This window comes from Acartia tonsa, chromosome 9 (assembly GCF_053477335.1).
Source record: "Acartia tonsa isolate MP-2025a chromosome 9, ASM5347733v1, whole genome shotgun sequence".
Classification (NCBI taxonomy): domain Eukaryota; kingdom Metazoa; phylum Arthropoda; class Copepoda; order Calanoida; family Acartiidae; genus Acartia; species Acartia tonsa.
This window is the reverse complement of record NC_137268.1, coordinates 39534891-39561449: the sequence shown is the minus strand read 5'-3', so window position 1 is coordinate 39561449 and position 26559 is coordinate 39534891. Positions and strand designations below refer to the sequence as shown.

Here is a 26559-nt window from a genome sequence, read left to right as displayed (position 1 = left end):
GTGGTAAGTGCGCTCAAATCAAAACTTTGGGCGCGTCGCGGTTTCCTGTGGTGGCCGTTAGGATTTTATAGCATTTTATTATAGTGATTTTGTGTCATTTTAATTAATTTGATATATTTTATATTATAAATTATGAGTATAGCGTTAAATTTTGTTTTAATGCAGCTTAATTGTGAATTATAACTATATATATATTGACAGTTAAGGTGAAAAAAGTAAAAAACAGTTTTTTTTTTCAGAATACGATACATGATTTTGTGACAAAACAGTGAAAATTTTAATTATCCCCATTATGGAGAATATCCAGTTTTCCACAGAGCGGCCGGTAAGTTTTTTTTTATTTAATTTTGAAGGACTATAAGCTTTTTTATTTTGTTGCCCTATTGATATTCAAAACTTTGTATGTAACGACTCCTGTTGCGATCTAGTCAGGTGTATAAATTCTAGTGATGGGAATCCGGATCCGGAATCCGAATCCGGAATCCGCCCAATTTTCGGCCTATTTTGGAATCCGGATCCGGAATCCGTTTTTTATAGCGGATTCCGGATTCTAAATTGGTAGGCTAAAATTACCGTCTTGAGTTTTTTCTTACAACTCCCTCTTAAATTTTTTTGTACATAACAAATTTTAATAATTACTAATGTGATGTAAATGTTTAACACTTTAACACTTTAAACAAATCAAGGCTTCCACCAAGTAACATAGTGTTAAATTAATGAAAAAAGCTATCCCTCAGTGACGGACGGCCTTTTAAAATACTGCTAGAATCCGGAATCCGAATCCGGAATCCGCCAAAAATAAGAATCCGGAATCCGCAAGAATCCGTCACTTTTTTTGACGGATTCCTTCAGAATCCGGAATCCGAATCCGGCCCAAAAATTCGACGGATTCCCATCCCTAATAAATTCTGTACTTGTTATCCCAGAGTCCGTACGTTTATTTTAAACAAGTATCTCTATAATCAAGTCCCTTAAATATGCCAAAACAATATCTTCTATATAGTCTATATTGTAAAAAATAATTATCTTTTCAATACATACTTCAATTTAAAATAGTGGCTACGCCCCCTAGAGGCCCCTAGGGGCACTTGAGGGGGAGGAGTTGAATTCGATAACTTAATTTCTTATGTTAGATTTATAAGAAAAAGAAAAAAAAATATTTTTAATTTCAGTTAGGGGGTGGTGATCTTTGCCTTCAAAGATGGGAGGGGGGGGGGGGGGGGTGAAAGAAAAAACTCAAGACGCTAATTTTAGCCTTACAATTAAAATTCCGAATCCTCTATAAAAAATGGATTCCGTATTCGGATTGCCAACCCTAATATAATCCCATAATTACGAGTTATTTTCAAGATTTATTTTTAAATCGGTTTAGTTATGATAAATATATTACAAATCCATTTACAGATATTATAAATCACATCATAAATATACTTTTACTAATGGTTATCTAAGATTATGAGTCATTCCATAAACCAGAGGTTATGAATCAAAAAATACTTTACAGTAATTTAAATATTAATATTTTTCTAGCAATATTTTAAACGGCTTTTTAAAAAAAAATATAAAAAAAATAAAAAAAATTAAGTGCTACATAATATATGTCCTAAAAATCAATGTTCTTGGAGTTCTCTATAATTCACTTCCGAGAATCGAACCAGATTTTAAAGATATTATATATATAGAATGATGATAATCTTTGCCTTCAAAAAGGGGGAGTTGAAAGAAGAAAAAAAAGAATTTTAGCCTAACAATTAAGAATCCGAATTCGCTATTAGAAAACGGATTCCGGATTCGGATTCCAAAATTGGGCTAATTACGGATTCGGATTGCCAACCCTAATAATATTAATAGTCCCAAAATTATTTCAGAATGTGCTTGAAGTCCACCTGGAGCCTATGGTGGCAATATGGGAGGAGCTAGGTGTCGAACCTGACACTCTTGCTGACTACAGAGAATCTATTATCACACAATTTGGAAAGACATTTCAAGAGTAAGTGTTTAAAATTGAAGAAAATCTGTATAGTAAGAAACACAAGTAAAGTAACATTAAATATAGAAATACCTACACTATAATTTTTATAGCATAGAACCGTGGTTTATTTGCCTTTATATGTCAATTCTCGGGGATTTAAGGGACCAAGTTATAATCGCTGGCTTTTAACACTAGGTATTGATATATCAAGGTGCTACGGCTCAAGATTTTAGGTGATCTGGTTTCAAAGGGCCAGAAAGGTATTAGAAAGATAGCTCAAAACCATCCCAATACTTAAATCTGAAAATTAAATAGGCTAAAACCATCACAGGAGCTATATGAAGCTTACCTGAAATAGAGAACCCAATCGGTTCTGTAATTGTTGAAATCTTAAGCCTCAGACAAAAAATCCTTACTACTTCATATTATATTATTATATGTATAAACACATTTAATTTTTTAACTATTTATTTGCGGAATACATATGTTTCTCTATAAAAATAGATCATCAGTTCCAATTAAGATGTATTAAAGAAGAGTTAAAAAGATATATGTCCATGCATTTTGAATCTTTTTTAAGGACTAAATGAGAAAGAAGTGTTAGAAAAATTGTGCCCCCTGCGGGGTTTTTTTACTGCCTATATCCGTTTGGGGTTGGGGGGGGGGGGGGAATTAGCATCTTTATATAAAAAGGGGGAGGTGTTTAAAGGGAATCTTTAAATAGACAAAAATAGGTCATATTTATCATATGCAGTTTTACAAATTAATACATATTATATAAAAAATATTATATAAAAAAAATATTATATAAAAAATATATTATATAAAAAATATTATTATAGGAGGATATATTGAAATCTTTTGATTTTAGATTACACGATGCAGTGAAAGGTCACAAGAAGAAGGTTCTTGACAGCCTTGAAGAGAACACTTTGTTGGCAAGCAAACTCAGTCAAGAATTAGGAGTCAGGTAGTTTTTTAGACCCTTGGCCATTTCTCCTTAAATGAGAGCGACATTTCTGCTATTTTTTCGTTAAACTCTTTTGTATTCTAATTTCTAAAACTTTAAATCTGAAATAGAAAACGCTAAAATTTGGCAAGGTAGTTGCTCTAAAGGGGACCAATATATAACCGAAGAAACAGTGGCGTAACTACCGCTGCCGCCGAAAACAATTATCTCCCACCAATTTTGAATCGTTTAATTTCGATTTTTCTTTTTGTAATATTAATGTAAAAAAACTACGTACCTAATATATTCTTTATCTACCTTTCATAGTCAACTGAAAAGACGTTCTAATGAATGTGAATTTTTTTTTAGTTTTCAAGAGCCAGACCCTGATCTAGTGTTACTAAGAATAGAACAGGCAGTCAGACACGAAGTCAAACGTTTACAGGCGCTAAAGGTAAAGATTATAAACAGATATCCTGTTACTTTATTATAAGGAATATCGTTAAAAAAATTACCCCCCCAAAAAATTTAACCGTCCGGGTTTTGAAATAAAACCAATTGGGTTTGAATATAGTGCTGCCTTCTGCAAGGGATCCCCGGCTAAAGGGGGGGTGAGAATGAAAAATATTTTTACACAGATTAAAACAACCCGAAAAATTAAGAGTAATAAAATCAGCTGATACAATGATCCTGAAAATTGGACCTTAAACACCAAAGATGTAGAGAAATAATGGAAAGATTAACATTAAGCTACTTATCTTTTAATCTACAGACACAAAAATCCATTAGAAGGGTGGGAAATATAATTTTCTATCTAAGGGGGGGGGGGGGGTATTCTTATGCTGAATATACACCCCTGAAATATTTTTAATTTTTAGGAAGAAATGTTAGTTGAAGTGAAACAGCTGAAGAAAACAGATGAGGAACTTTGCGCTAGGTATATACCTATTCATTTTTATCAAATGTTTAATGATATTTTGAAGATTATCCTATACTTGTATTTGGTGTAATATATATAACTATTAGTGGCTACGCCCCTTTAGGCCTCTAGAGGCACTTAAAGTGTGGGAAGACGGCCCCCCTCCCTTTGAAGAAAGAATATTTTTTGGAGGTAGTTGGTTAACAATTTTTCCATGGATTATTTCTCATGGATGGGCTGTTGTACCCTCCCCCAAAATGTTAAACCTTCCCAGGACCTATTTGAACTTAAACTGTAAAGGAGATCCATATCGGTTCAGTTGTTAGCAAGATCTTTTGGTACGCACACACACACAGATCCTGCTACTTTTTATAAGGATTAAAGTAGCTACTCTGTATAGCTAGGATTCATCTTTATTAAAGTGCTACATTTCATTATTTTAATCTCTTTCGTCTTTTGTTGTTTATACCTAATTTAACGATTTGACAGTCTATATCTTTATTGACCCATTCTGAATGTGACTTGGACTTTATCAACTAATATTTTATTATTTCAGACTTTCAATGGACCCATTCTATATCTCTACAAGGACTGTGCCAACTGCTAAACAAATGAATGAACTTAAGGTATTGTAAAATAAAATTCATGGCAATTTTTAATTAAAAGTCTAGTTTCATAAGTTGCAATTAAAATTACGGATTCGTATGTTTAATTTTTATGACTGTTAAAGCACTTAAAAATTTATTTTATTTAAATTGTGGCAGACAAATTCATAAAAGTATTTTATTGTTTCTTAACTACAAGTAAAATGGTATTGGTTGGTAGCATCCAAAGTTTTTATTTATTTTACTTTTACAGTAGCTTTTAGGTTAGGTAAGGTTAGGTTAAGTAAGTGTGAAAAAATGGCCTTTGTACTAGGGGCTAGAATTTTTCTTATTTATAAAAAAGACCTTTAAAAATATTGCTATAATCCGCAATCCATGGATGGATTTTTTGGGTTGATTTTTGTATGAATCTGAATCCAACCCAAAAATTGGTCGGATTGCCAACCCTAGTTGTTTTTATCCAATGTTCTTTTTATAATCATGTCAGTCATGATATATTTACAAATTTTCTATGCAGGACCACATCAAGAAAATGGAAACTGAATTAACATCACGAAAACAAAGGGTTGAAAAACTGAGGGACGATATGGTTTTACTCTATGAAGAACTTCAAGTGGAACCTGTGTAAGATTTTTTGAAAGGATAGTTCTGCTAGATACATTTCATATTAAATTGATGGTACAATTTTTTTTCCTTTATTATGACATCTGCAGTTTAGAAACATTTAATTGTAATAATTTTATTTTATACCATCTAGAATCATCAAAATTAAACTCTCATGATTATTGAAATATGTGTCTTATTAATAATCAAACAACATCACAACAATTTCTTTGGTCTGTTAGTGCATTTGTTAATTGGTTGTCAAAACACAAACATACAATTATTCCAGGATAAAGAATTTTACATATTAAGATACCTAAACAAATGACAGGTGTCCTACTCCAATATTTATTTTGCAGGTCTGACATTGAAATGAGTGTTGTTTGTGAAGACCTGGACAGATTTATTTACAGTACCAAGAACATCGAACAAGTACAAAGGTAATTAAAAAGGTTAATAAGAAAAAATATATCCATGCAGGTATTTGAATTGTGGGGGAATGGGGGGGGGGGGGGGGTTAGAAACGATGACGTAATCCAGTTCAGTCACCTTAAGAACATCCTAATAATTGAAACTCTTGATAAAGCTTCCCAGTAATAGGAATCCTATTCAAGTTTTTTCCATAACTAACTTTTAAACAGGGCTGTATATTTTGCACAAGATTTATTTTTCCCTGCTGCAAAAAAAATCATTCCCCCACCCCTAGTTTTTTTCCCACAAGGAGGTGGAAAAATGTCGTCAGTACCTACTCTTTATTTTATTTATATTTTTTACCCTACCAACGTATTTTTCCACGTTTTCTCCACAAGGAGGGGATAAAAAAAATGAAAAAAAAATGTTTTTATAACTTTTCCCCCCCTCCCAGATGGTAAAGTTTTGTAACATTGTCCATTGTTTCGCGTAAAAAAAGACAATAGGTAGGTGCAATTCTATATCAATGAAAATTGTAGCATAACAGTGACTCGCATCGCAAGCATGTATGAAAACAATGAGGTTTGTCTTTATATTGATTATTATTTAGTGTGCGCAACGGCCTAGAGACCCAGCTGCAGGAAAACCAACGTATAGTTATGGAATGTGTGGACAAAATTGACAACCTTTATGAAAGACTACAACTTGACAACAATCAGAAGTTTAACTTCTTGGCCGAAAATAGAGGTAATCATCACATTTAGAATAAACAGGGAATTTTTAAAAAGTCATTGAAGTTAACTAATCAGGGGTGTATATTCTGCACAAGATTTATTTTTTTTTCCCCTGCTACAAATTTTTTTATTTTTCTTCCCCCCCTAATTTTTTTCTCACCAAGTAGGGGGAAAATGGAAAAATATTTAAAGAACTCTATATTTTATTTATTTTATCCCTCCTACCACACATTTTTAAAAGTTTTTTTCACCAAGGAGGGGGGGGAAATGGAAAAAATGTTTTCAGTTTTCTTAATTTTTTAATTTTTTTTCCCTCCAACCACTTATTTTTTATTTTTTTTCCCCCCCCCTGAGCAGGGGATCCCATGTAGAATATACACCCCTGTAACTAATTTGTCAACACTGACATTTATACATCCATTAATTTTACTGGTTGTTAAAAATGCCATCCTTGCATCCTATTTCCCCAATTTTTGTTCTGTATCTGGACGAAGGTTTGCTGGCAGGCATCTTGTGCCAGGATAAAGAAATTGAAAATTATCAATTTCTCATTCTCACTTTGACTTGTGTTAAATTACCCCAGAAATTCAAAAACTCTGCTCTGTAAACATTAAAATAAGACAGAAAATAGATTGGCGGGTGTTTTTGCTCTCCACCCCCCCCCCCTCTCTTTTCTCACCCTATCTATTAGGGCTAATAGGTATGTATCACTCTTTTTGTAGGACACACTGCATCTGTAATCAAATCACTGAAGGAAGAAATCCACCGTCTTGAAGAATTGAGGAGAGCCAACATTGAAAAATTCACTTACAACATCAGGAAAGAATTGGATGACTTGTGGGACAAATGCTATTATTCAGAAGAACAAAGGTTAGTAAAAATATAAACTTACCTAATATTTTATAATAGACTAGCGGCTTTGCCCCAAGAGGTAATTATAAACAAGGATGACAACATCCATAAGTAGCGAAGCACAAAAAATTGTGGATAGGAATACGTATAAGTAGATTTAAAGTGTATTTATTAAAGTCAAGAATAGATTTATTGGAGAAAATAAACACGAAACCTTGTTTTATTTTGTATGATTAAGACGGTTAAAGTAAATTACATACTAGATGCACATATCAATGGGAAAAATATTTTGAAACTGTTAATGCAAAAAAGTTTTAGAATTTAAAAAAGATATGGGGAAATATGTCAAACATATAAAAATAGCCAAAAAAACCTGCTGAAAGGCATTTTGGCTGCCATTGTTTCTTTTCTTAAAACGCCAGAAATTTGATTTTAATATCTTTAACTGAAAACTTTTTGAAAATTGGACCATAAACACCACCAAAGATATGGGCGAAAATCTGAAAAATATAAAAATAGCCAAAAACCTGCAAAAAGGCAGTCTGACCATCATTGTTGTTTTCTTCAAACGACAGGAAATTTAATTTTGATATCTTTAACTGAAAACTTTTTGAAAATTGGACCATAAACACCAAAGATATGGGGGAAAATCTGAAAAATATAAAAATAGCCAAAATCCTGCAAAAAGGCAGTCTGACCATCATTGTTGTTTTCTTCAAACGACAGGAAATTTAATTTTGATATCTTTAACTGAAAACTTTTGAAAATTGGACCATAAACACCAAAGATATGGGGGAAAATCTGAAAAATATAAAAATAGCCAAAAACCTGCAAAAAGGCAGCCTGACCATCATTGTTGTTTTCTTCAAACGACAGGAAATTTAATTTTGATATCTTTAACTCAAAAATTTTGAAAATCGGGCCATAAACACCAAAGATATGGGGGAAAATGTGAAAAATATAAAAATAGCCAAAAACCTGCAAAAAGGCAGTCTGACCGTCATCGTTGTTTTCTTAAAATGACGGGAAATTAAATTTTGATAACTTTAACTGAAAAAATTTTGAAAATCGGACCATAAACACTAAAGATATGGGTAAAATTTGGAAAATATAAAAATAGCCTAAAACCTGCTAAAAAAGCAGTCCGACCGCTATTGATGTTTAAGAGTTAATTGTGCTCCTTAATAATGGGAATGTTGTCAAAAAATTTCAGCTTTCTATCTTTTATATGAGCCGAGAAAATCACGTTTCCCCCAATTCATTAATTACGGACAGACGGACGGACGGACGGACATTGTGAATTATAGAGTAGCTTCGCTATTAAAAAATATGTACCTCTGGTGCACCAGAACCATCTGTAACCACTACATAAAAAAATTAAGAAAATAGCTTAAAACCACCTTAGGACCCGTATATTCTCTGAAGAGTAGAATCTAATCGGTTCAGTGGTTACCGAGATCTTGAGGGACAGACAGACGGACGGACAGACATCAAACGACTTTTTATTATAGATATTAAGGAATAACAAAAAATAAAACAGTTTGGAAGACATAAAAGATATTATTGTATACATTGTGAGATAGTACCTAGTTCAAGAAGATAATTTGTACCTTTCCTGTATAATATTCCTGATACTGGATGTTCCAGTAGTCTTAATCTAATAGCAGCCAAGAAAATCATATTTACCTACCCCACAGCATTAACGACGGACGGATGGACAGACGAAGTAAATTCTAGGGTAGCATCGCTATCAACTGATATCGATGTAGAAATTGTTGTTTCAGGAACAACTTTATGCCTCTGCACAGCTGTGAATTCACAGAAGAGTTGCTTGAGGCCCATGAGGCTGAGGCTAGCAAGCTGAAGGAACATTATGAATTTCACAAGGATTTATTCGTCAGGGTGAGTATTAGAGTAATTCTCAAGTAGCAAAGCTGTATTATTAATTTTAAATTTCAATTATTTATCCAGTATGGCTTTAAAACCTATTATAATCAGTTATAAAAAATATGATTCTTATAGACAATTTTCCACGAATAATAGGATAAAATTTCATGATATTAACACTTGAGTTTTGTTAGCACGAGACCTCGGTCCCTTGGGGCTAACAAAACCTAAAACTATCCTTTCATTTTTTTATTTTCCTATCCGTGGACTGCTGTCTATGGTACGATTCGATAAATAACTAGCAAATTCTAGTTTCAAAATATGCACACACAAATTACATCAAACCCATGAAAATATTATTTCTTTGCTTTTTTCACTAGGTAGCTAAAAAGAACAGAAATTGACCAAATTCTCTCAGCTACTGAAATGATTCAATCTAAATTTAATTTTAATCTGTATATTTTAGGTATCTAAATGGCAAGATGTCTGGGACAAATATAAAGACTTAGAACGCAGAGCCAAAGACCCTTCCAGGTATGCTAAAAAATCTGGCGCTTTCCCTAAAATTATATATCGAGCGTTAAACTTCACTTTATTTTCCTTATTATATTATACAAATGATATTCGTGCCATATGTGTATAATTATACTATGATATATATGGGAAATATTGTATTCAATTTAGCTTGCTAACATGGAACTCGTTTATGGGTCACTTCGTTCATCCTTTAGGAGGGAAGTGGATGGGATAAAAGGGGTGGAAGGGGGAATCGTTATTTTAGCCCGCTGCAAGTAACTTTTTATGAGATAACGTGAAAATCTGATGTAAGAGATCCAAGTAATAATATTTTTATTGTTAAGATTGATAAATGCGCGAGGTAATGCCCTCCTGTTAGAAGAAAAGGAAAGGAAGTTTGTGAACAAACAGCTACCCAAAGTTGAAGAGGAGCTTCACATCCTTATCAGAGGTAAGATCAAATAGGCAAAACAACAAAAAATATGTGAAAAAAGATATTTTTTAGTAAAGGTAATTCTATCAGAAACACATATTTGTTTATTATGTTACTAGCGGCTTCGCCCCTAGCCTCTAGGGGCTGTGCCCCAAGAGGTTTGATCAAACCAATTTTTCGTATTTTAGATTTAAAATAAAAAATAAAATAAAAAATTTTTTGGGGGGGGGGAAATTTTTTTTTTGGGGGGGGGGGGGTGTTAGTCGACCCCACTATTTTAATTTTAGTTTTAAAAAGAGAAAAAATTTTTTTTTTGGGGGGGGGTGTATTTTTCACTTTTGGGGGGGGGGTTGGGGTGTCCCACCCCCCAAGAAAATAGATATAAACCTTCCCGGGACGTATGAGAAGCTACCCTGTAAAGGAGAACCCGATCGGTTCAGCGGTTAGCGAGATCCTTCGCTACAAACAAACAGACAAACACACAGACAGTCAGACAGACATCGTTCTACTTTGTATTATAGATATACGATTTATTCCAATATTATTGAAGAAATCTTCCGATCATATGATGCATTTCCCTAAAGCTAACTCTATCCCATGAAATTCAAAATCTGTACACTTTTTAACCAATAATATGACCGGATTGTTCCTCCGATTCGCTTAATTAGAAAGTATGTATCTAGATTATTATTTTATTAGACTGGGAGGCCGAGACCGGCACAGCTTTCCTTGTTGGCGGTAGAGACTTTGTTGGATACATTGAGAGTGAGAAAGAAAAATATGCCCAACAGTTGGAATTTGAAAAGATGGCTAAAGAACAGGTATGTAATACCTCTCACATTGTGGAAGCGCAGCTACACTAGCATATTTCATTTGTCTGTCAGTACGTCCGTAACGCTATTGAAAATTTTTTTATTTTCTTGCTGCTATTTAAAGTAGACTGCTTATTATTTTCGTAAAGATTTAAGATACCTCTTAACCAAGACAATTCAGAATACAACTCACATGTTCCGTTGGTCTGCCAGCCATGCTACAAATGACATTTGATTTATTGATGAGTTAAGGTTTTGTGAGTTTCTATTATTTATATTATCCTTCTCTGTTTTTCTCCTTTGTACTTTGTAAATTATAATGGTACCTAATAAGTTTTATAAAGAAACTATCTCATTCGTTGGATGAAAAACCAATTTATATTAGTATTTATAATAGATAATGTTAATTTTAAAGGGGGGGGGCGAAAGTGACACTTTTTGAAACCAAAACTAAAAGTCAAAGGAACTCAACTAAAAAAGGAGTTACAGGTCTGACATTTTGCATGGCAGTTGCTTTAAAGGGGTACAATATGGAACTGTGAAGAAACGGCGGCGCAACCGCCGAAAACCGCCGAAAAAAGGCAAAAAAAATTTCAGGGGGAAACGGCGGTTTTCGGCGGTTGCGCCGCCGTTTTTTCACAGTTCCATATTGTACCCCTATAAAGCAACTGCCATGCAAAATCTCAGACCTGTAACTCTTTTTTTAGTTGAGTTCCTTTGTTGACTTTTAGTTTTGGTTTCAAAAAGTGTCACTTTCGCCCCCCCCCTTTAGATGTACTTTACATCAATTTAGATTTGATACATTGTGCTAAAGAAGAATCAACTTAGACTAAAATCATGTTTTATTTAGGCTAAAAAGAAGAATTTGGCCCAAGAGTCAAGATTCGGGGCAAGGCCGGTAACGCCCGCCAAATTAAAACAATCCATTATGTCTAACAAGACCAGCAGTATTAAGGTAAGAAAATTGCTATACTGCAAATAATCAAATTAATTCAATGGGATTTAGAAATAAAATTTATTTTTTGTCCGTTTATGTATATTTAAAGGCATTTTTAACGAATAGTTTCGAAGCTAACAAAAATATTCTTTGATATTATTATCATTTTGAGTCTAATAATATCCTTTGGTACACTTATTAAAATGATTAACTAATTCGTGTAAATGCCTTTTAAAAATTAACTTTATATAAATGGGATTATCTGTAACTTATGTTTATTAATACTTTGCACTCTTGGTTTTTGCTTACTAACATTTTGCATCTTTTATTTCATGTGTTACTTTGCTTTCATTTTATTTATTACATAATATAGAAATTGTCCCATTAATAGGAAGGCAGGGGTGTATTTTTATTTTTTACCAATGAAAATATTAGTCAGCCCCCCTCCTATCCATCAAAATCACGTGTATGCCATTGTATTCAAAAATGTTCATGGGTGGAGGGGAAGGGAGGGATGCATGGGTGATTTAATAATGAAATTTACCATTCAAAATTTTAGCTATATTATCCCGCCACAAACTTTAACTATCCCCCAGACCCAGCCATTTAAATTTTGTACAACACCCACCCACCCCATCCCTCAATTCAAAAATAAATCTGAGTTAAAAAAGTAATTTTAAAAAAATACAAATATTAACAAAGGTATTTATTTTAGATTATTTATTAAAACAGCACGCATGTAAAAACTAACACACCTTTTTCTAGGTATCTGATATGGGTTAAAAAATATTCCTTTGTCCTTCTTCATTGTAAACGTATAAATATTGTTTTTAGAGCACTAATAGTAGCAAGACAAATACATTGCCACTTCGCAATAAGGTAATTTTTACACATTTTTTCCTTGTACATTTTTATTTCAAGTAAACTATTTATAAACTTACTAATACTACATATAAATGATATTGCCATAGCATGTAGTTATGCTTTAATAGTTATTTATCGCATCGTATTTTCCGCGGATAGTAAAACGATAAATCATTAGATTAATTCCTGTTTTATTGGTCCCAAGAGGTTGAAGGCCCAGGCTTACAAAATAGTTGAGTTCCTTTGACTTTTAGTTTTGGTTTCAAAAAGTGTCACTTTCGCCCCCCCCCCCCCCCCCCTTTGTATTAATATTATTTTGATTTTTCATTTTACTATTCGAAAATTGTCTAAAATGCGTTATGATACATGATTTTTCAGTATGGCTGAGAACTGGTTCTAATCCAGCGGATATCAATCTGTTTCGAAGCTGATTGCATGCTTGTTAGGGTAGTTAGTTGGAATTTTGGTTTTACAGGGATTTGTGAATATGTCACTGGAGGATAATTATGTTGTTTATTTCATAAATCCTTAATACTTTGGAAAAATGCATTATTTATTACATTTTTCACAATTTAAAAAGAAATTACAATGTTTTCTCAATCTGTGTATGACCCCTGGGTCCTCTAAAATAATGGTCTACAAAAATTCTGTCAGACGCGTTTCGAATTCAAAAGTGGTAGTTGCACGAAATGCATTTAAACTTGAATTTAGTGAACTGCATATTTTTTCTTGTTCAATGGTTTAAACTACATTTACAGAGCATATATTTCAATTTCTACCATGTAGTTTAAAAAGTACCAAGACTTGAAAATCGTATTCTTGTGATATATGCAATTTATACAGCTGGCTTATTTTCACAGAAAAAAACATCATAACTACCAATTTAGTGATGTCTAATTGTTAGTTATTTGATAGTATACTTGTAACTTTTGCTTGAAATAATTTTTTTTCTGAAATGCACTTCATGCAACTATCCCTTTTTCGTTGCTAATCTAATAGTATTAAAAAATAATTTCCTGTCATTATCTGAAGTATCTGTCTAATTTTTTTTATTAAATTTTGCATATTAATATGTTATAGGTATGTCTTTAATATTTTCAATTTTTCGGCCAAAAGCAACTTTAAAACCGTTGATTTTAGGCGAAGGAGATACTAAATAAGGCAAAAATAAAGAAATTGGGGGAGTTAAATAATTGAAAAATCCTTTAAGAAGTTTATATGCACTTATGTTTTAGAAGACGCCTGGAAGCTCCCGCATGATGACACCTGGTACTTCGCGGATTTTGTCTCGTATCAACACAGGCCTTGCCACTCTCAGGTAACAATTTCTCACGGTGTTGAGTTTTTTTCCCACGCTCGTGACGCTTTGTATCCTCCCTTTTTAAATTGATACTAAATTATAAAAGTTATAAATATCAAAGTGTTAACATTCTAAAGAAAAATTACTATCCATCATATTAAATTTCTGAGTTTGATTTGCCGTTTTTAAGGTCACCTAGAGGATCGGCCAAGACTAGATCAGCCAAAGCTGCAGCTGCGGGCTCTGCTAATAGCTCAAAGGTAGATACTTTATTTTATTAAAGAGTCAATTACCCCTTCTTTAGATTTATATTATTGGTGGAAACGTTTGGACAATCAACTTTATGAACCAACAAAAAAAATTCAATAAAAGTCCCTAAAGTTTTTGTCAAGCCGCCGTATAAGAAATCTGCATTATAAAACCTTGGGGACTAGTGGAATAAACAGTTCAATGTCCCCTCCCTTCCAAATAAAATACATTATTTTTTAGGCTCAAACTAATCCTTTGAGACAGAAGAAGCGAGACAGCTATGGTATCAGAAAGGATAAAAAGACCAACAAAGCAGAAGCTGCCCTCAATAAATCTAAGATTACTAGGTAATATTTAGTTTTGGATAGCGCTAAAGGGCGTATCTAGAAATAAAGAAAAGGGCCTTTCTATACTCATAGCACAAGAAAAGCCACACAATTACATTGATATAAAACTAAGAGGAAAATATTTTATTCGACAAGACCCTTAAAAAGTATTTTTTAGGGATGTAGCTTTTGTTTTTTATGAATTATTAAAAGGTGCATATGAACTTGTTCTCTATACATTTCTACACAAGAATATAAAAAAATCTTGTTTATATCAAATAACAGCGGATATTTTTAAGGCCAAAGTTTGTAAAATGTGCTTAAGAACAACAATACCTTGGCTAACAAATAATAAGATTATTATTTCCAGGGGTATTCTGTCCCAGCTGGACAACTCCATCGTGATGCCAAGCAGCGACCATCTTCAGAACACCATTGATTTCAACGTCAGGGATATTCTCAACTCAACTTCTAAACAGTCTTCTACCTATAAGGTAAATTTGATTCAAAATTGCCGAATTTTGCGATAAATAGTTCACAAAAATCGGTGGAAGATAGCGGTTTTCGATGGCAGCGGCAGTTACGATTCTTTTTGTTTCACATTTACCTCTTTAAAGCAACTCCCATGTCTAATTTTAGCATTTAAAACCTGTTTTAAGGGCTTGGAACACAATTGAGCAATTGTCTAGTCTCCCAATATTCATATCTATTAAAATGGATGTAGATTATACGGTGATATTATGGCAGGGGGAAAATTGTCGTCTATTTAGCTCGCTAATAAACATGGAACTCATTAATCGGTCAGTTCGTTCATTTAGTAGTTGGGGAGGGGAAAGAAGAAGAGAATGGTTATTTTATCCCGCTGCGTTTTTCACTTTATTAGAAAACATGAAAAATTGATGTAAGATCCAAGTTATAAAATAACTATTTCTATTTAGGATGCCCAGAGTCGGGCCATGACACCAAGCTACATGACTCCCACCAAGAGTTCCATGTTCAAGACACCCTCAACTACTCCTAGAACAACCAGGTATTAACTAATAATTTATTATGAGACAGTTGTTTGCGGACAAAAAGAATAAGAAGTAGTAGGATTAAATCTTGTTTGTCGGCCCCTAGAAGCTGAATTTTGGGGCAACAGTAAAGGGATTATTCCTAGGATTTTTTTCATGTTCGTGGACTATTGCCCAATCAATTCGAAACGAAAATAAGTATATATCATTGGAAATGAATTTTTTGCATCGTATTATAGACAGCTTTCTGCGGATATTAGAATGAAAAAAATAAAACCAGTTTTGTTAACCCCTGAGGGGATGGCGGTGATATTCAAAATGAGAATGATGATTTTTCATTTTTAGGGGATTGTCTACATTGAGACCTCAGAGTGCTTCGAGAAGAAATCTGCCAAGCCTCATATGAGAAACGCCGTTGGAACGTGAATATTTCACTTTTTCTGATTGGTGGATTTTTTTCGTAAAATTTTTGTGTTTGTAATATATGAATATATTATTTTAGATGTATTTTATTTTCCAGTTTGACATTTGATTCTTAATGTTTTCTGTTTTTATTATACCTATTTATTTAGTCAAGGAATGTATTGTTTCTCATTTGAAAGGTTAGGAAATGTATAGCCAACAAGCGAATTATATCTAAAATACGTAATATTTAAAGAGCATATAAAAAGGTCGTCTTTGACCCCCAAAATAACGAATCCGGTAAAAATTTTTGAATTAATTCATTTGTTGGTTACAGCTGGGGTTAAGCATATGCAAAGGAAATTGGCCAAAAAAATTGCTCCATTTCTAGGGTTAATTGATAGTTGCCCTCATTTGAAAAAAATCCATTTCCCGCCGCGTTTTCTTCGCCGATTTACACAAAACTAAGGAATGGCCGTGCAAAGTAACTTTTTACAACTTTTATATCGTAAATTTATTTTCTAATTACAAATACATTCTTTTTAGTTATTATATGTCTTAGTGCCTAGTTATTTAGTTCGTATATAAGGAAAATATTTATTCTGTACACTTGAAGAAAGGCATATAGTTTTCATTTCTTCCACCAATTCTAAAAAAAATTTGTTTATGTCCGTTGGGATCTCCAAAACGATGGTCTCCAAAAGGTTTGTCTGTCCGTCCGTTTTCCGTCCATAACCACATTTTACATTGTTTATAATCTTTTTTCATTTGATAAAGTAAAGGCATCAGTTTTCATAAAAACTAATCTTGTTATATACCTAACTTCTATGATAAATAAATATCTTTACTTTTGTTAAATTACCAATCGTAGAAAACTAAGTACCTATAAAAATGCGCTTCTATTAAATACAAAATACGCTTACAAAAATAACAATCCTATTGTAATAAAACTAATGTAAACAATATATTTTTTTGTACCCCGTGAAAAATATTTTAATGTCTTGTTAAACTATTTTGACTGGTTTTATACCTTTGTTTTTAAATTTGATTTAGTTTAATGGGTTAAATTAATTGATTTTTGTTAAATAATATCAGTAAATATAATTATAATTAAACTTTGATGTATCTAATAATTAACTTAGTGCCTAATATAATATATATATAACTATAGAATTATTTTTGATCTCTTTTTGCTTATTAATATTACTTCAGCTAATACTTATACAAAATCTTAATATTTAATCAAAATAATTTGTAAATTCTGTTTCAGAGCTAAAAATGCCGGGAGTCGATCTTTACAGGTAGGGGCATAAAGGCATTTTAAATTGGATGCATTAAAATATTTTTAAGCAAAGCTTTCTACAGGCTTGTATATTCTGCATTGGTTACCCTGCAACGATGATCTGAAAATTGATTACCTATTTCTTCAATAATTTCCAAATGTGTACATCAGATAACCCAATTATTGCAAACGCTATTTTCAGCTTCTCCGGTCAAAAGGAAAAGCGATATAATGTATAAACAATTTATACATTATACATTCAAAATTTTAATTTTTCAAATTCTGATTTTTTTGGGGAAGTTTGAAGCTTTTTTAGCTAGTAGCAAATATTGAGATAGGACGCGGATGCTAAGTACACTTTAGGAAACTAAAATTCAGTACATCCCTGCAACAGATAGCTGATATCGTTTTGCAAATGGGATAAAAAAAATTAAAGATTTAGTGAAATATATGAAAAATATAAAAGCTGCTTATAAGCAGTCTGACCGCCTTTGATATTTTATCGTCAATACAGCCCCAAAATAATTGTGATGTTAACAAGAAGTTTCAGTCGTATTTTCTTACATAGGAGCCGAGAAAATCGCGTTTACTACAATCCGTTTCTGACGGACAAACATTTCTAATTGTAGATTAGCTTTGCTACTAAAGATTGTATTTAGAAATACTGGTCCGGAGGACTCCATGGATTACAAAATTTTCCAAAAGAAAGAGACAAACAAAGAACCTATTAAGAGGTATTTTTATTTGGAACTAGATTATTTTGATTCTTGATGTTTTTGTTTTTACAATCATGTATATTGATAAAGTACATATTAAATAGGTAATAAATGTAACTGTTTAAGATAAACGTTTTATTACTAATTTGATTATTCATCATCTAAAAGTGCCTGCCGTGCTTATTAAAGCAAGCCGTATCCGCGGTAACTGTTAGATCATTTGCAGCAATTTGGAATCAAACAGGTGGATTTTTCATTAAGTGCACATCCCGATTCCAGCAAGAGCAAACAATTTCAACCCTTTTTTAGTTCTCTTTTTTTTTAACAAACTGCAGCCGCTGCCTATCAGATTATTCAAATCCTCTACATCACTGCATTTCTTAAAATGGTATTGATTTTATGTAATATTTTCTCTATAGTGTAGGTACATACATCTATTTTATTTTTATGTACAGAACAGATAGAAAAGACAGTGATTTGAGAAGAGTATTTCTTAAGACTGGTGTTATTTCTCATGCCAAAGGTTCCTCTTATATTGAAGTTGGTGATACTAAGGTACACTTTTTATTCTCTATTACATAAATTAATGATCCTTTTTATGCTTGTTCGTTAAGATCTCGTTAATTACTGTGCCAATTTAGTTCATGATTTTATTTAAGATTTACATTTATTCCGGTATAGTTTTAGGCTGTATTATATTTAGATTTAAGCCGTGAGATGGATTTAGGCTGATTTTCTGTATCCTTCTGTCTTTTGAAGAACTACTTTTGGGGAGGGTTAATCATAATTAAAAATGGCTCTAGAGGCCAGGCCCTTAGGGGCGTATCCGCTAAATTAAATATATTATATATTAGCTACTCTTTAACTATGTCTGTTACTTACGATGTCTGTTAAAAAAAGTTCTTGTAATTTAAGTTAATAATAGGGTCTGGTTTTTGACTTCTTAAAAGTTTGAAGCAAGGTTGTAATTTCGTTTATAGATGGCAACAAATTCCTACAGACTTAATATGATTACATATTTTAAGGTGGAAGTTGCTGTCTATGGGCCAAGAGAAATTCCTAAAAGATCAGATTTTTCAATGAAAGGTACCTAAACATTTTCATGTTTTTTTGGGGGGGTATTTTCGCTTATATCGGACATGAACCATAGACGATCTTTTTAAAAGAATCTTTTTTTTAATGCTTATTGTAGGAGTCCGGCACTCTTAGTGGCCCGGAATAAAGTTAAAACGATGGGGGGGGGGGGGGATGGGGGGGTTGGAGATAGGTTTGAATATGACCATCGACAGCTTTTTTAAGACATTAGGAGGTATAGGATAGTGCAAAAAATGAAAAGAATTTATCAAGCCCTTAAGAATTTAAAGCAGAAATTCAAATACAGTTAAACAAACATTCTTCCTTTCCATTTATTATTGCTGAATGAATTTTTTTTTCAGAACTTAATGGCTATAATTCTTTTTTAAAGGTATTCTGTCATGTGAAATGAAGTACGCTCCTTTTGCTTGTGCTACTAGACGTGGACATCAGGTTTTTATAGATTTATACAACATAATCAAGGATGACAACATCCACAAGTAGCGAGGCTATAAAATCATGGAATTGACAAACGGATACAACTCATAGTGTAGAATAAAAATAATACCTAGATAATATTAGGTTTAGCAATCCGAATCCGGTCAATTTTGGCCAATTTTGGAATCCGAATCCGGTATCCTTTTTTTAACAGTGGATTTGGATTCTTAATTGGTAGGCTAAAATTAGCGTCTTCAGTTTTTTTCTTTCAACTCCCCCTTTTTGTAGGCAAGGATTATCATCATTATATATAATATCTTTTAAAATCTGGTTCGATTCTCGGAAGTGAATTATAGAGAACACCAAGAACATAAATTTTTAGGACATATGTAGCACTTCAATTATTTTAAAAAGCCTTTTAAAATATTGCTAGAATCCGGAATCCGCAATTTATTGGACGGATCCTAGTAAGAATCTGAATCCGGTCCAAAAATTTGACGGATTGCCATTCCTAGATAATATGCAAAAATTAAAAGAAAATAACGAAACCTTATAAAAGCAAGGTTTGTGTCATTTGAAGCATGATCGACAGACCGACAGACAAAACAATTTATAGAATAGATGCGCATACGTAAATGAAATCATCACTGAAGATTTCAGCTGTCTGTCTTCAAAAAAAGGTCGAGAAAATCACATTTTTTCCATAGCATTACGGACAGGCAAAGTGAATTATAGAGTAGCTTAGCTTAGCTAAAAGGTTACATTCAACTAAATTATCATTACCTAATAGACAAAAAGACCTATTTTTTTTTAATGTTTTCGTGATTTTCTTGTGTTTTAAGTTTTTTTTTTACTTATACCTATTTTTGTTTTGTTTGCTTTTTAAAAGCGAAGCTTTTCTATAATTAGGGTAGGTCCGTCCGTACGTCCGAGATAGATAGCTTTTATTGGTTAATTTAGGCATGTTAGAATTGTCCTATCGATTTCAAACTTTGCATGATGATTCCTGTAGTAGTTAGGTACGATTTAAAAAGCGTAGCAACTCTATAATCATTACCAGAATGTCCGTACGTCCATTTTAAACATGTTGATTTTTCTACTTTTTTAACAACAAAGGGGGGGGGGGCGAAAGTGACACTTTTTGAAACCAAAACTAAAAGTCAAAGGAACTCAACTAAAAAAAGTGTTACAGGTCTGACATTTTGCATGGCAGTTGCTTTATAGGGGTACAATATGGAACTGTGAAAAAACGGCGGCGCAACCGCCGAAAACCGCCGAGAAAAGGCAACAAAAATTACGGCGGGAAACGGCGGTTTTCGGCGGTTGCGCCGCCGTTTCTTCACAGTTCCATATTGTACCCCTATAAAGCAACTGCCATGCAAAATCTCATACCTGTAACCCTTTTTTTTAGTTCAGTTCCTTTGTTGACTCTTAGTTTTGGTTTCAAAAAGTGTCACTTTCGCCCCCCCCCCCTTTGTATGTGATCTAATTATCCGTTTGATCTGATTTTTAATATATTGATTCCTGGGACAACAAAGAACAGTAGTATAAGCGAAGCAACTATATAATCAAGTCCTAAAAATGTAAGTATGTCCATAAACATTATCCTGTATCAAGCAGTTTTTCAACAAATTTACTTACAATTATGCTTTAACTCTTATACTTTTATATTCTGATTATTCAGTTCAGACACTATACAAGTGTTAATGTCCGTTTGTCCTACCGTTTCAGTGCTTCGCTTTTATGGATGTTGTCATCCTTGTTTTTATTGCTGCGTAACCTAATTAACCTTGTTTATATTTATGAATAAGACCTGACTTGCATAATTCTTTACAAAAAATTATTTAGAGAGATGCAGAAGAGATAGAAATGAGCTTACTACTCAAAGAATGTCTTGAATCTACAGGCAAAATAAGTTTTAATTTTATAAGTTACAGCCAGGGATGTACAAATACATTTTACTCAATTTCCTCCTCGAGGGGGGTGGGGGAGGTATTCAAGGTAGAGATATTTTAACCTATTTTATTTCTTAAATTGCAGAAAGAAATAGAATAGAGGGTTGGAGACTAATTAAATTAAACCTGGTGGTTGTAAAATATCACTCCTAAATATTAAGATTCTTGATAAAGAATTATATTTCCTTGTTCATTTTAAGAGTTTTGGTACTTGAAGTAGTGATACTATTTCTAGAATATTCATTAGAAGTTGAAGGGAAGGAGTTATCTCTTTGTGTTTTGACGTTAAAACAATGTTTAAGCGTCACGAAAATGAAAAATCAAATCATCAATGTATTAGAAACAAAATTATAGCCTTGATATCGTTGAATAGTGGTTTAAAACGTAGTGACATTAAGGGGGAAAGGGAGTTAATGCAACCGTTTCGTAATCAATGTATAAATGGCACTTAGAATTCAAACTTCGATATGAAATTTTGTATGAGTAATCCTTGGTAGGCTGAAAAATGGCTAAACGGCTGAGCCGCCAGCCGTTAGCCGTTACTTTTCCAACTTTTTGTTCGATTTAGAGAAAATAGACCCACCAAGGATTACTCATTCAAAATCTCAGATCGAAATTCGAATTCTAAGTGCCATTTATACATTGATTACGAGACGGTTGCATTAGAAAATCTCCCCTTCTTAACAAAACTTGTTTTTGAACGCTAGTGCGAATGAATCTGTATCATAAGTCCAGAATAGATGTGTTTGTCACTGTTCTGGAGGATGGTGGAGGGGTTCTAGCTGCTTCTATCACTGCTACAGGTATGGATAGATAGATAAAATAATATGAAATCATAAATAAACTAGACTGACCAGGAAAGAAATTCCGACAGACAGACATAATAAGTTGTCACATTGTTAAATGATTACAGCTAGAGTTAAAGATAGATAGATGAAAAAGAAAACTTGTAAAAACAGTACAGAAAGAGGCAGTATGATGACAATACAGACAAACAACAAAAATTGGTATAATAAAGGGTTAAGACAATAAAATGTCCAATAAATTGAAGTTCATTCCCAATGATGATACACAAAACGACTCCTTCTGTAGATTACAATTAGTGGTTGAAAGGTTTGGACAGTAAACTTAATAAACAACCCTATCAGAATAAAATGAAAGTCCTTAAAATTGTTATAAAACTTTAGTGACTAGTGTAATAAAAAGCCCGATGTTTCCTCCCTCCCTGGGTAACCTAAAGTTTATAAGCTCGTTCTCTCATTCGTTGGACGAAAAACTTAGGGTATTTTTATCAAAACTTGATAGGTTAGAACAAGCCTTCTGTATCCAAACTTTTCAACCAACAATTTTATCTTCTAAACAGAGGCATATAGAAGGGTAGTGTATTCACCCTCCTGGCAAAGTCAATGGGATGGATATACCCCCCTAATGTAACAAAGGCAAAACTTTGTGCACGCCACTGCTTCTAAAGCAGTAGTTTTGGTAATAATAAATCATTATGCCATGGATGTACATCAATTTATCGTCCATTGTCTTATCCCTCTAAGATTGTAAAATATTTGTATCGTTTAGGTATTGCCCTGGTAGATGCTCAAATTGACATGTATGATAATCTCATTGGCTGTGGAATTAGGTAAAAATTGAACTTGAGAAAATAAATGCTTTTGATAATTAATATTATATTTGATTTTGAATGTTTTTCGTTAACCCTACCCTTCGGGGTGGGGACAATGTGCCGACTTTCAATTGGGTCTTAGAATATCAGTTATTAGTTATCAAATACATATTAACACAGCCAAGTCGATACATTAGAGTAAGAAGCAATTTTCTAGAAGACGAAAAAGGTTCCCACCACTGGAACCAGGTAGTTGCCTAGGTTGTGTGTGCAGCATCTATGCTTACCTACACGTTTATCGTTCCGATTTATTACCGTTAAATATTTTTAGCATTCACAAAGACAGACTGCTAGTGGATCCTTGTTTGGAAGAGGAGGTATCGTGTTCAGATGCGGGTCAGGGATTTGGTAATTTAACTGTTGGCTATCTTAATACATCCGAACAGGTTGGTTTTATATATCTTAGACAAAGAACTTTAACCAAGGTTTGAGATATTAAGGCATTTAGACAATAGTTGATTAATTGAAATACATTACCAATGATGCTAAACAACTTACCCCTTCTGGAGATTTATATTATTGGTTGAAATGTTTGAACGCAACAAGTTTTGTTATGATCGAACGAATAAGATAACGTGGTTTTTAAATCATCAGTGCCTTTGTAATTTATAGTCTACTTCCCAAACCCCTTCCAGAATAAGAAGGGCAATTATGCAGCTAAACACTAAAAAAAAGGGGGGGGGGGATCGCACTAAAATTTTTAATTGTACAACTAAACCTTTCTTTCTCTGTGTTATAATTTATGGTTTCAAGAATATCTAACATAATATCAATCTGCTAGTAGCTGCGCCCCTAGCATCTAAGATTTCTGTATTCGAAGATATAAAAGCCATCGCAAGAATTAAATCTTGTAAAATAGCCTAAAACCACACTGGGTAAAGGTTCACTAAATTGGAGAACTCAATCGATTCATAAGCAGGAATAAGGTATAACCAACAAGCGAAATAAATATAAAATGATAATTGGGGGGCAAATGGAGAGGTCGTCAATTTTACGATGTGTTGCCCCCCAACGACAGCTGAAAAACACGTATAGGTTTCGAGATTTTTTTCCGAATTAATTTCGTTATTGGTATGAGCTGGTTCATAAGTCTTCAAAATCTTAGCTTCAGACAAAAAGCCTTACTACTTCAAATTATATGATGATAAAAATAAAGTTATTGAATATATTGCAGTGTATTGAATTGAAAATAAAGGGTTCCAGCTGCTTAATATGTCCATTTAGGTTGTTTGTCTGTTTAGCCAAGGAGTATTGAAACCAGAGGCCATGGATGATGCCCTAAATTTAGCAGTTAAAAAGGTACAGATAAAAAACTTCAGATTATTATTCTATTATACGTTTTGTTAAAATAAGGATAAGCCGGTATTTGGTAATTAGCGCACCTTTATAGACACAGAACATCTGCGCAGCACAACCCTGTCATTTTCTAGGCATTATTGATATACTGAAATCAGTTATAAAAACATATTTAAAACCTCACAAGATTCTGCAATGATAAACATAATCAGTGTGATCTTATTTTATTGAGATCATAATAACACAGTTATGATAAATGATAACACATACATTTAATAAAATAAGATGAACTCTTCATTGGAGGAATTGGAGGAGGGACTTGGGCCAGTAAACCTGCAATAGTAGAATACAAATACGTTTTCTACCAATTCAACTCCTTTTAAAATAATTCGTGACAATTGGTTGACCCAAAGGACCTTTAAAGCAATGGTCTCCTAAATGTTTGGCTGTTTGTTTTTGTTTTTCAGCTGTTTTTAACCTTTTTTGAAAGGCATTTCCAAAATTTACTCGGACACCTGTAGAATCATTCTGCAGAGCTAAAAATACGATTAGGCCCCAAAATAATTTTTTGGGGGATTTTAAATTTTTGTTTACTATAGATTGAGAAAGTTTTTACAGATTATTAGGTTTTTTTTATTTTGGGGGTAGTTTAATTTCCCATGCTAACCCGTGCGGGGGGCTCAAACCATGCTGGGCTATCTTACAAAAAGTAATAAACTAATGAAAAGCTACCCCCCCCCCTCCTTCTTATTTTAAAAGCACTTCAAGAATTGGGAAGGGATAGGGGAAGGGGATTCAGTGCTCAACAAGACACTTAGTGTGATAGCACCTTATTATTTTAGTGTGAAGAAATGTTGCCAGCAGTACAAGAATGTCAAATAAACAGTCTACAGAAGAAATTAAGTAAAATGAACCAACAATAATAACAAGATGAACCTGTCAGCGATAGGGCAATGGAAGCCAAATTAATAATGTTGAAAGATATAATTTTCTTTTATTGGCATCTAAGATGTTGTACATTAATAATTTGATTTATCTCTTACTACTGTGATACATTTTTTGATTTAATGTATGTTTTTTTTACAATTTGCATTACCAATAGGAAATAATCATTATTTCTTTTCAATGTTTTTTTAAAAAATTATTTTATTTTTCAGATTATTTAAAACAATTGTCAGGGGGTTGATACACCCACTTACCTGTCAACCCATTTGTTATTTTAACAACTTTGGGGACTTCAGTGAATTTTAATTTGTTGATTCATTAAGTTGAGTGTTCAAACGTTTTAACCACTAATTTTAATCTATTATAGGGTTATTTTGTGTATCATCATATATAACCAAGTATATATATGGTGCGATTGAAGCTTTGCATTAATTTGAAATTTTCTTAAGAATTTCTTTTCCATAGGTTATTAACTCTTCGTTTCTTGGGTAGAAAGTAAAGTTGTTACAATTTTAGCTGAAGTACAACCAAATAATTTTTTTTTTTAATTCAATATTATTTCCCATCTATGATATATTTTTCTTTTGGCGCGATTTTGTAAATATGTACTTGTAGATTACTTAAACGGACACTTTATAGTAGGATAGATAGATAGGTAGTTGGGGGCGTCATAGACTAAATTATAAAGAGCGGAAATATATTAAGAGGACTTTATGTTTATTTCACTACTTTATTATTATTTAATGAGGCATGATTTTTTTTATTAGCGTAAGATTTCGAACGATACAGAACTGTTCGAGTTCTTTCGTTTAAGAAGCTTCACATAGGTCCGGGATGGTTTTAGGCTATTGTAGTTTAGATTTAAAGCCCTATGATGGTTTTAGGCCATGTTTTTGCCCCCATTTTACCCTATTGAAGATGCTTGGGGCGTAGTAGTAGATATAGATAAAATATGATAAAGGGTTGTTTCTAGCCTAGAATAAAATAGCCTAAAACCATCCCAGGAACTAAATGTAAAGCTGCCCTGAAAAATGGAGACCTCATCAGTATAATCGTTTTTGAAATCTTAAGCTTCAGACAAAAAAAAAACCTTATTACTTTAAACAATAGGATATGAATAGAACTGTTTTGTATCCATTGAAATGTATCATGATTTTTAGCCTTGAAATGGATGTATCAAATAAATGTAAACAAAAATCTATGAAATATTTAGTCTACGAAGTATACACATGGAGTTTAAAGAGGGGAGGGGGGCAAGGGCATGGAGGAACAAAATAGAATACGAAATAGATAGATATATATTTATTTTATTTAAAATGATGAAAAATATGTGATAGAAAGATATAATTGCGTGCATGTAAAAATCCCATGGCGCAATTTTACATATAAAATGT

General features: G+C 32.8%; 2 protein-coding genes across 4 annotated transcripts; both read left to right on the top strand.

Annotated features, from left to right (window-relative positions):
- LOC145328901 (protein regulator of cytokinesis 1-like) lies at positions 1-17055 on the top strand. Of its 3 annotated transcripts, none has more exons than XM_080172842.1 (22): positions 1-325; positions 1869-1990; positions 2844-2942; positions 3291-3375; positions 3800-3858; positions 4397-4466; positions 4963-5069; positions 5408-5488; positions 6070-6206; positions 6916-7063; positions 8830-8947; positions 9399-9466; positions 9793-9899; positions 10581-10702; positions 11544-11648; positions 12465-12509; positions 13730-13812; positions 13985-14054; positions 14284-14390; positions 14740-14863; positions 15308-15399; positions 15728-17055. In XM_080172842.1, the coding sequence occupies exons 1-22, from the start codon at positions 293-295 to the stop codon at positions 15786-15788; spliced, it is 2043 nt and encodes a 680-aa protein (XP_080028968.1). In that variant the 5' UTR covers positions 1-292; the 3' UTR covers positions 15789-17055. The 3 variants fall into 3 exon arrangements, with proteins under 3 accessions (XP_080028968.1, XP_080028969.1, XP_080028970.1); XM_080172843.1 differs by having other exon boundaries at positions 33-325; positions 13733-13812; XM_080172844.1 differs by lacking the exon at positions 12465-12509 and having other exon boundaries at positions 33-325.
- LOC145328902 (exosome complex component MTR3-like) lies at positions 17022-25346 on the top strand. Its single transcript, XM_080172845.1, has 11 exons — positions 17022-17085; positions 17726-17800; positions 18238-18337; positions 18808-18868; positions 19248-19309; positions 21143-21200; positions 21957-22052; positions 22822-22882; positions 23196-23310; positions 24149-24223; positions 25063-25346. The coding sequence occupies exons 1-11, from the start codon at positions 17063-17065 to the stop codon at positions 25141-25143; spliced, it is 807 nt and encodes a 268-aa protein (XP_080028971.1). The 5' UTR covers positions 17022-17062; the 3' UTR covers positions 25144-25346.
- The last annotated feature ends 1213 nt before the right edge of the window (positions 25347-26559 follow it).

Bases quoted from the DNA above. Each gene is read 5' to 3' on its own strand.
- LOC145328901 (XM_080172842.1), top strand. From the start codon at position 293: ATGGAGAATATCCAGTTTTCCACAGAGCGGCCG. The intron at 5,489-6,069 runs GTAATTAAAAAG...ATTATTATTTAG, and splicing joins AACATCGAACAAGTACAAAG to TGTGCGCAACGGCCTAGAGA. The intron at 14,864-15,307 runs GTAAATTTGATT...ATTTCTATTTAG, and splicing joins AACAGTCTTCTACCTATAAG to GATGCCCAGAGTCGGGCCAT.
- LOC145328902 (XM_080172845.1), top strand. From the start codon at position 17,063: ATGCCGGGAGTCGATCTTTACAG. The intron at 18,869-19,247 runs GTACCTAAACAT...TCTTTTTTAAAG, and splicing joins ATCAGATTTTTCAATGAAAG to GTATTCTGTCATGTGAAATG. The intron at 22,053-22,821 runs GTATGGATAGAT...TGTATCGTTTAG, and splicing joins TGCTTCTATCACTGCTACAG to GTATTGCCCTGGTAGATGCT.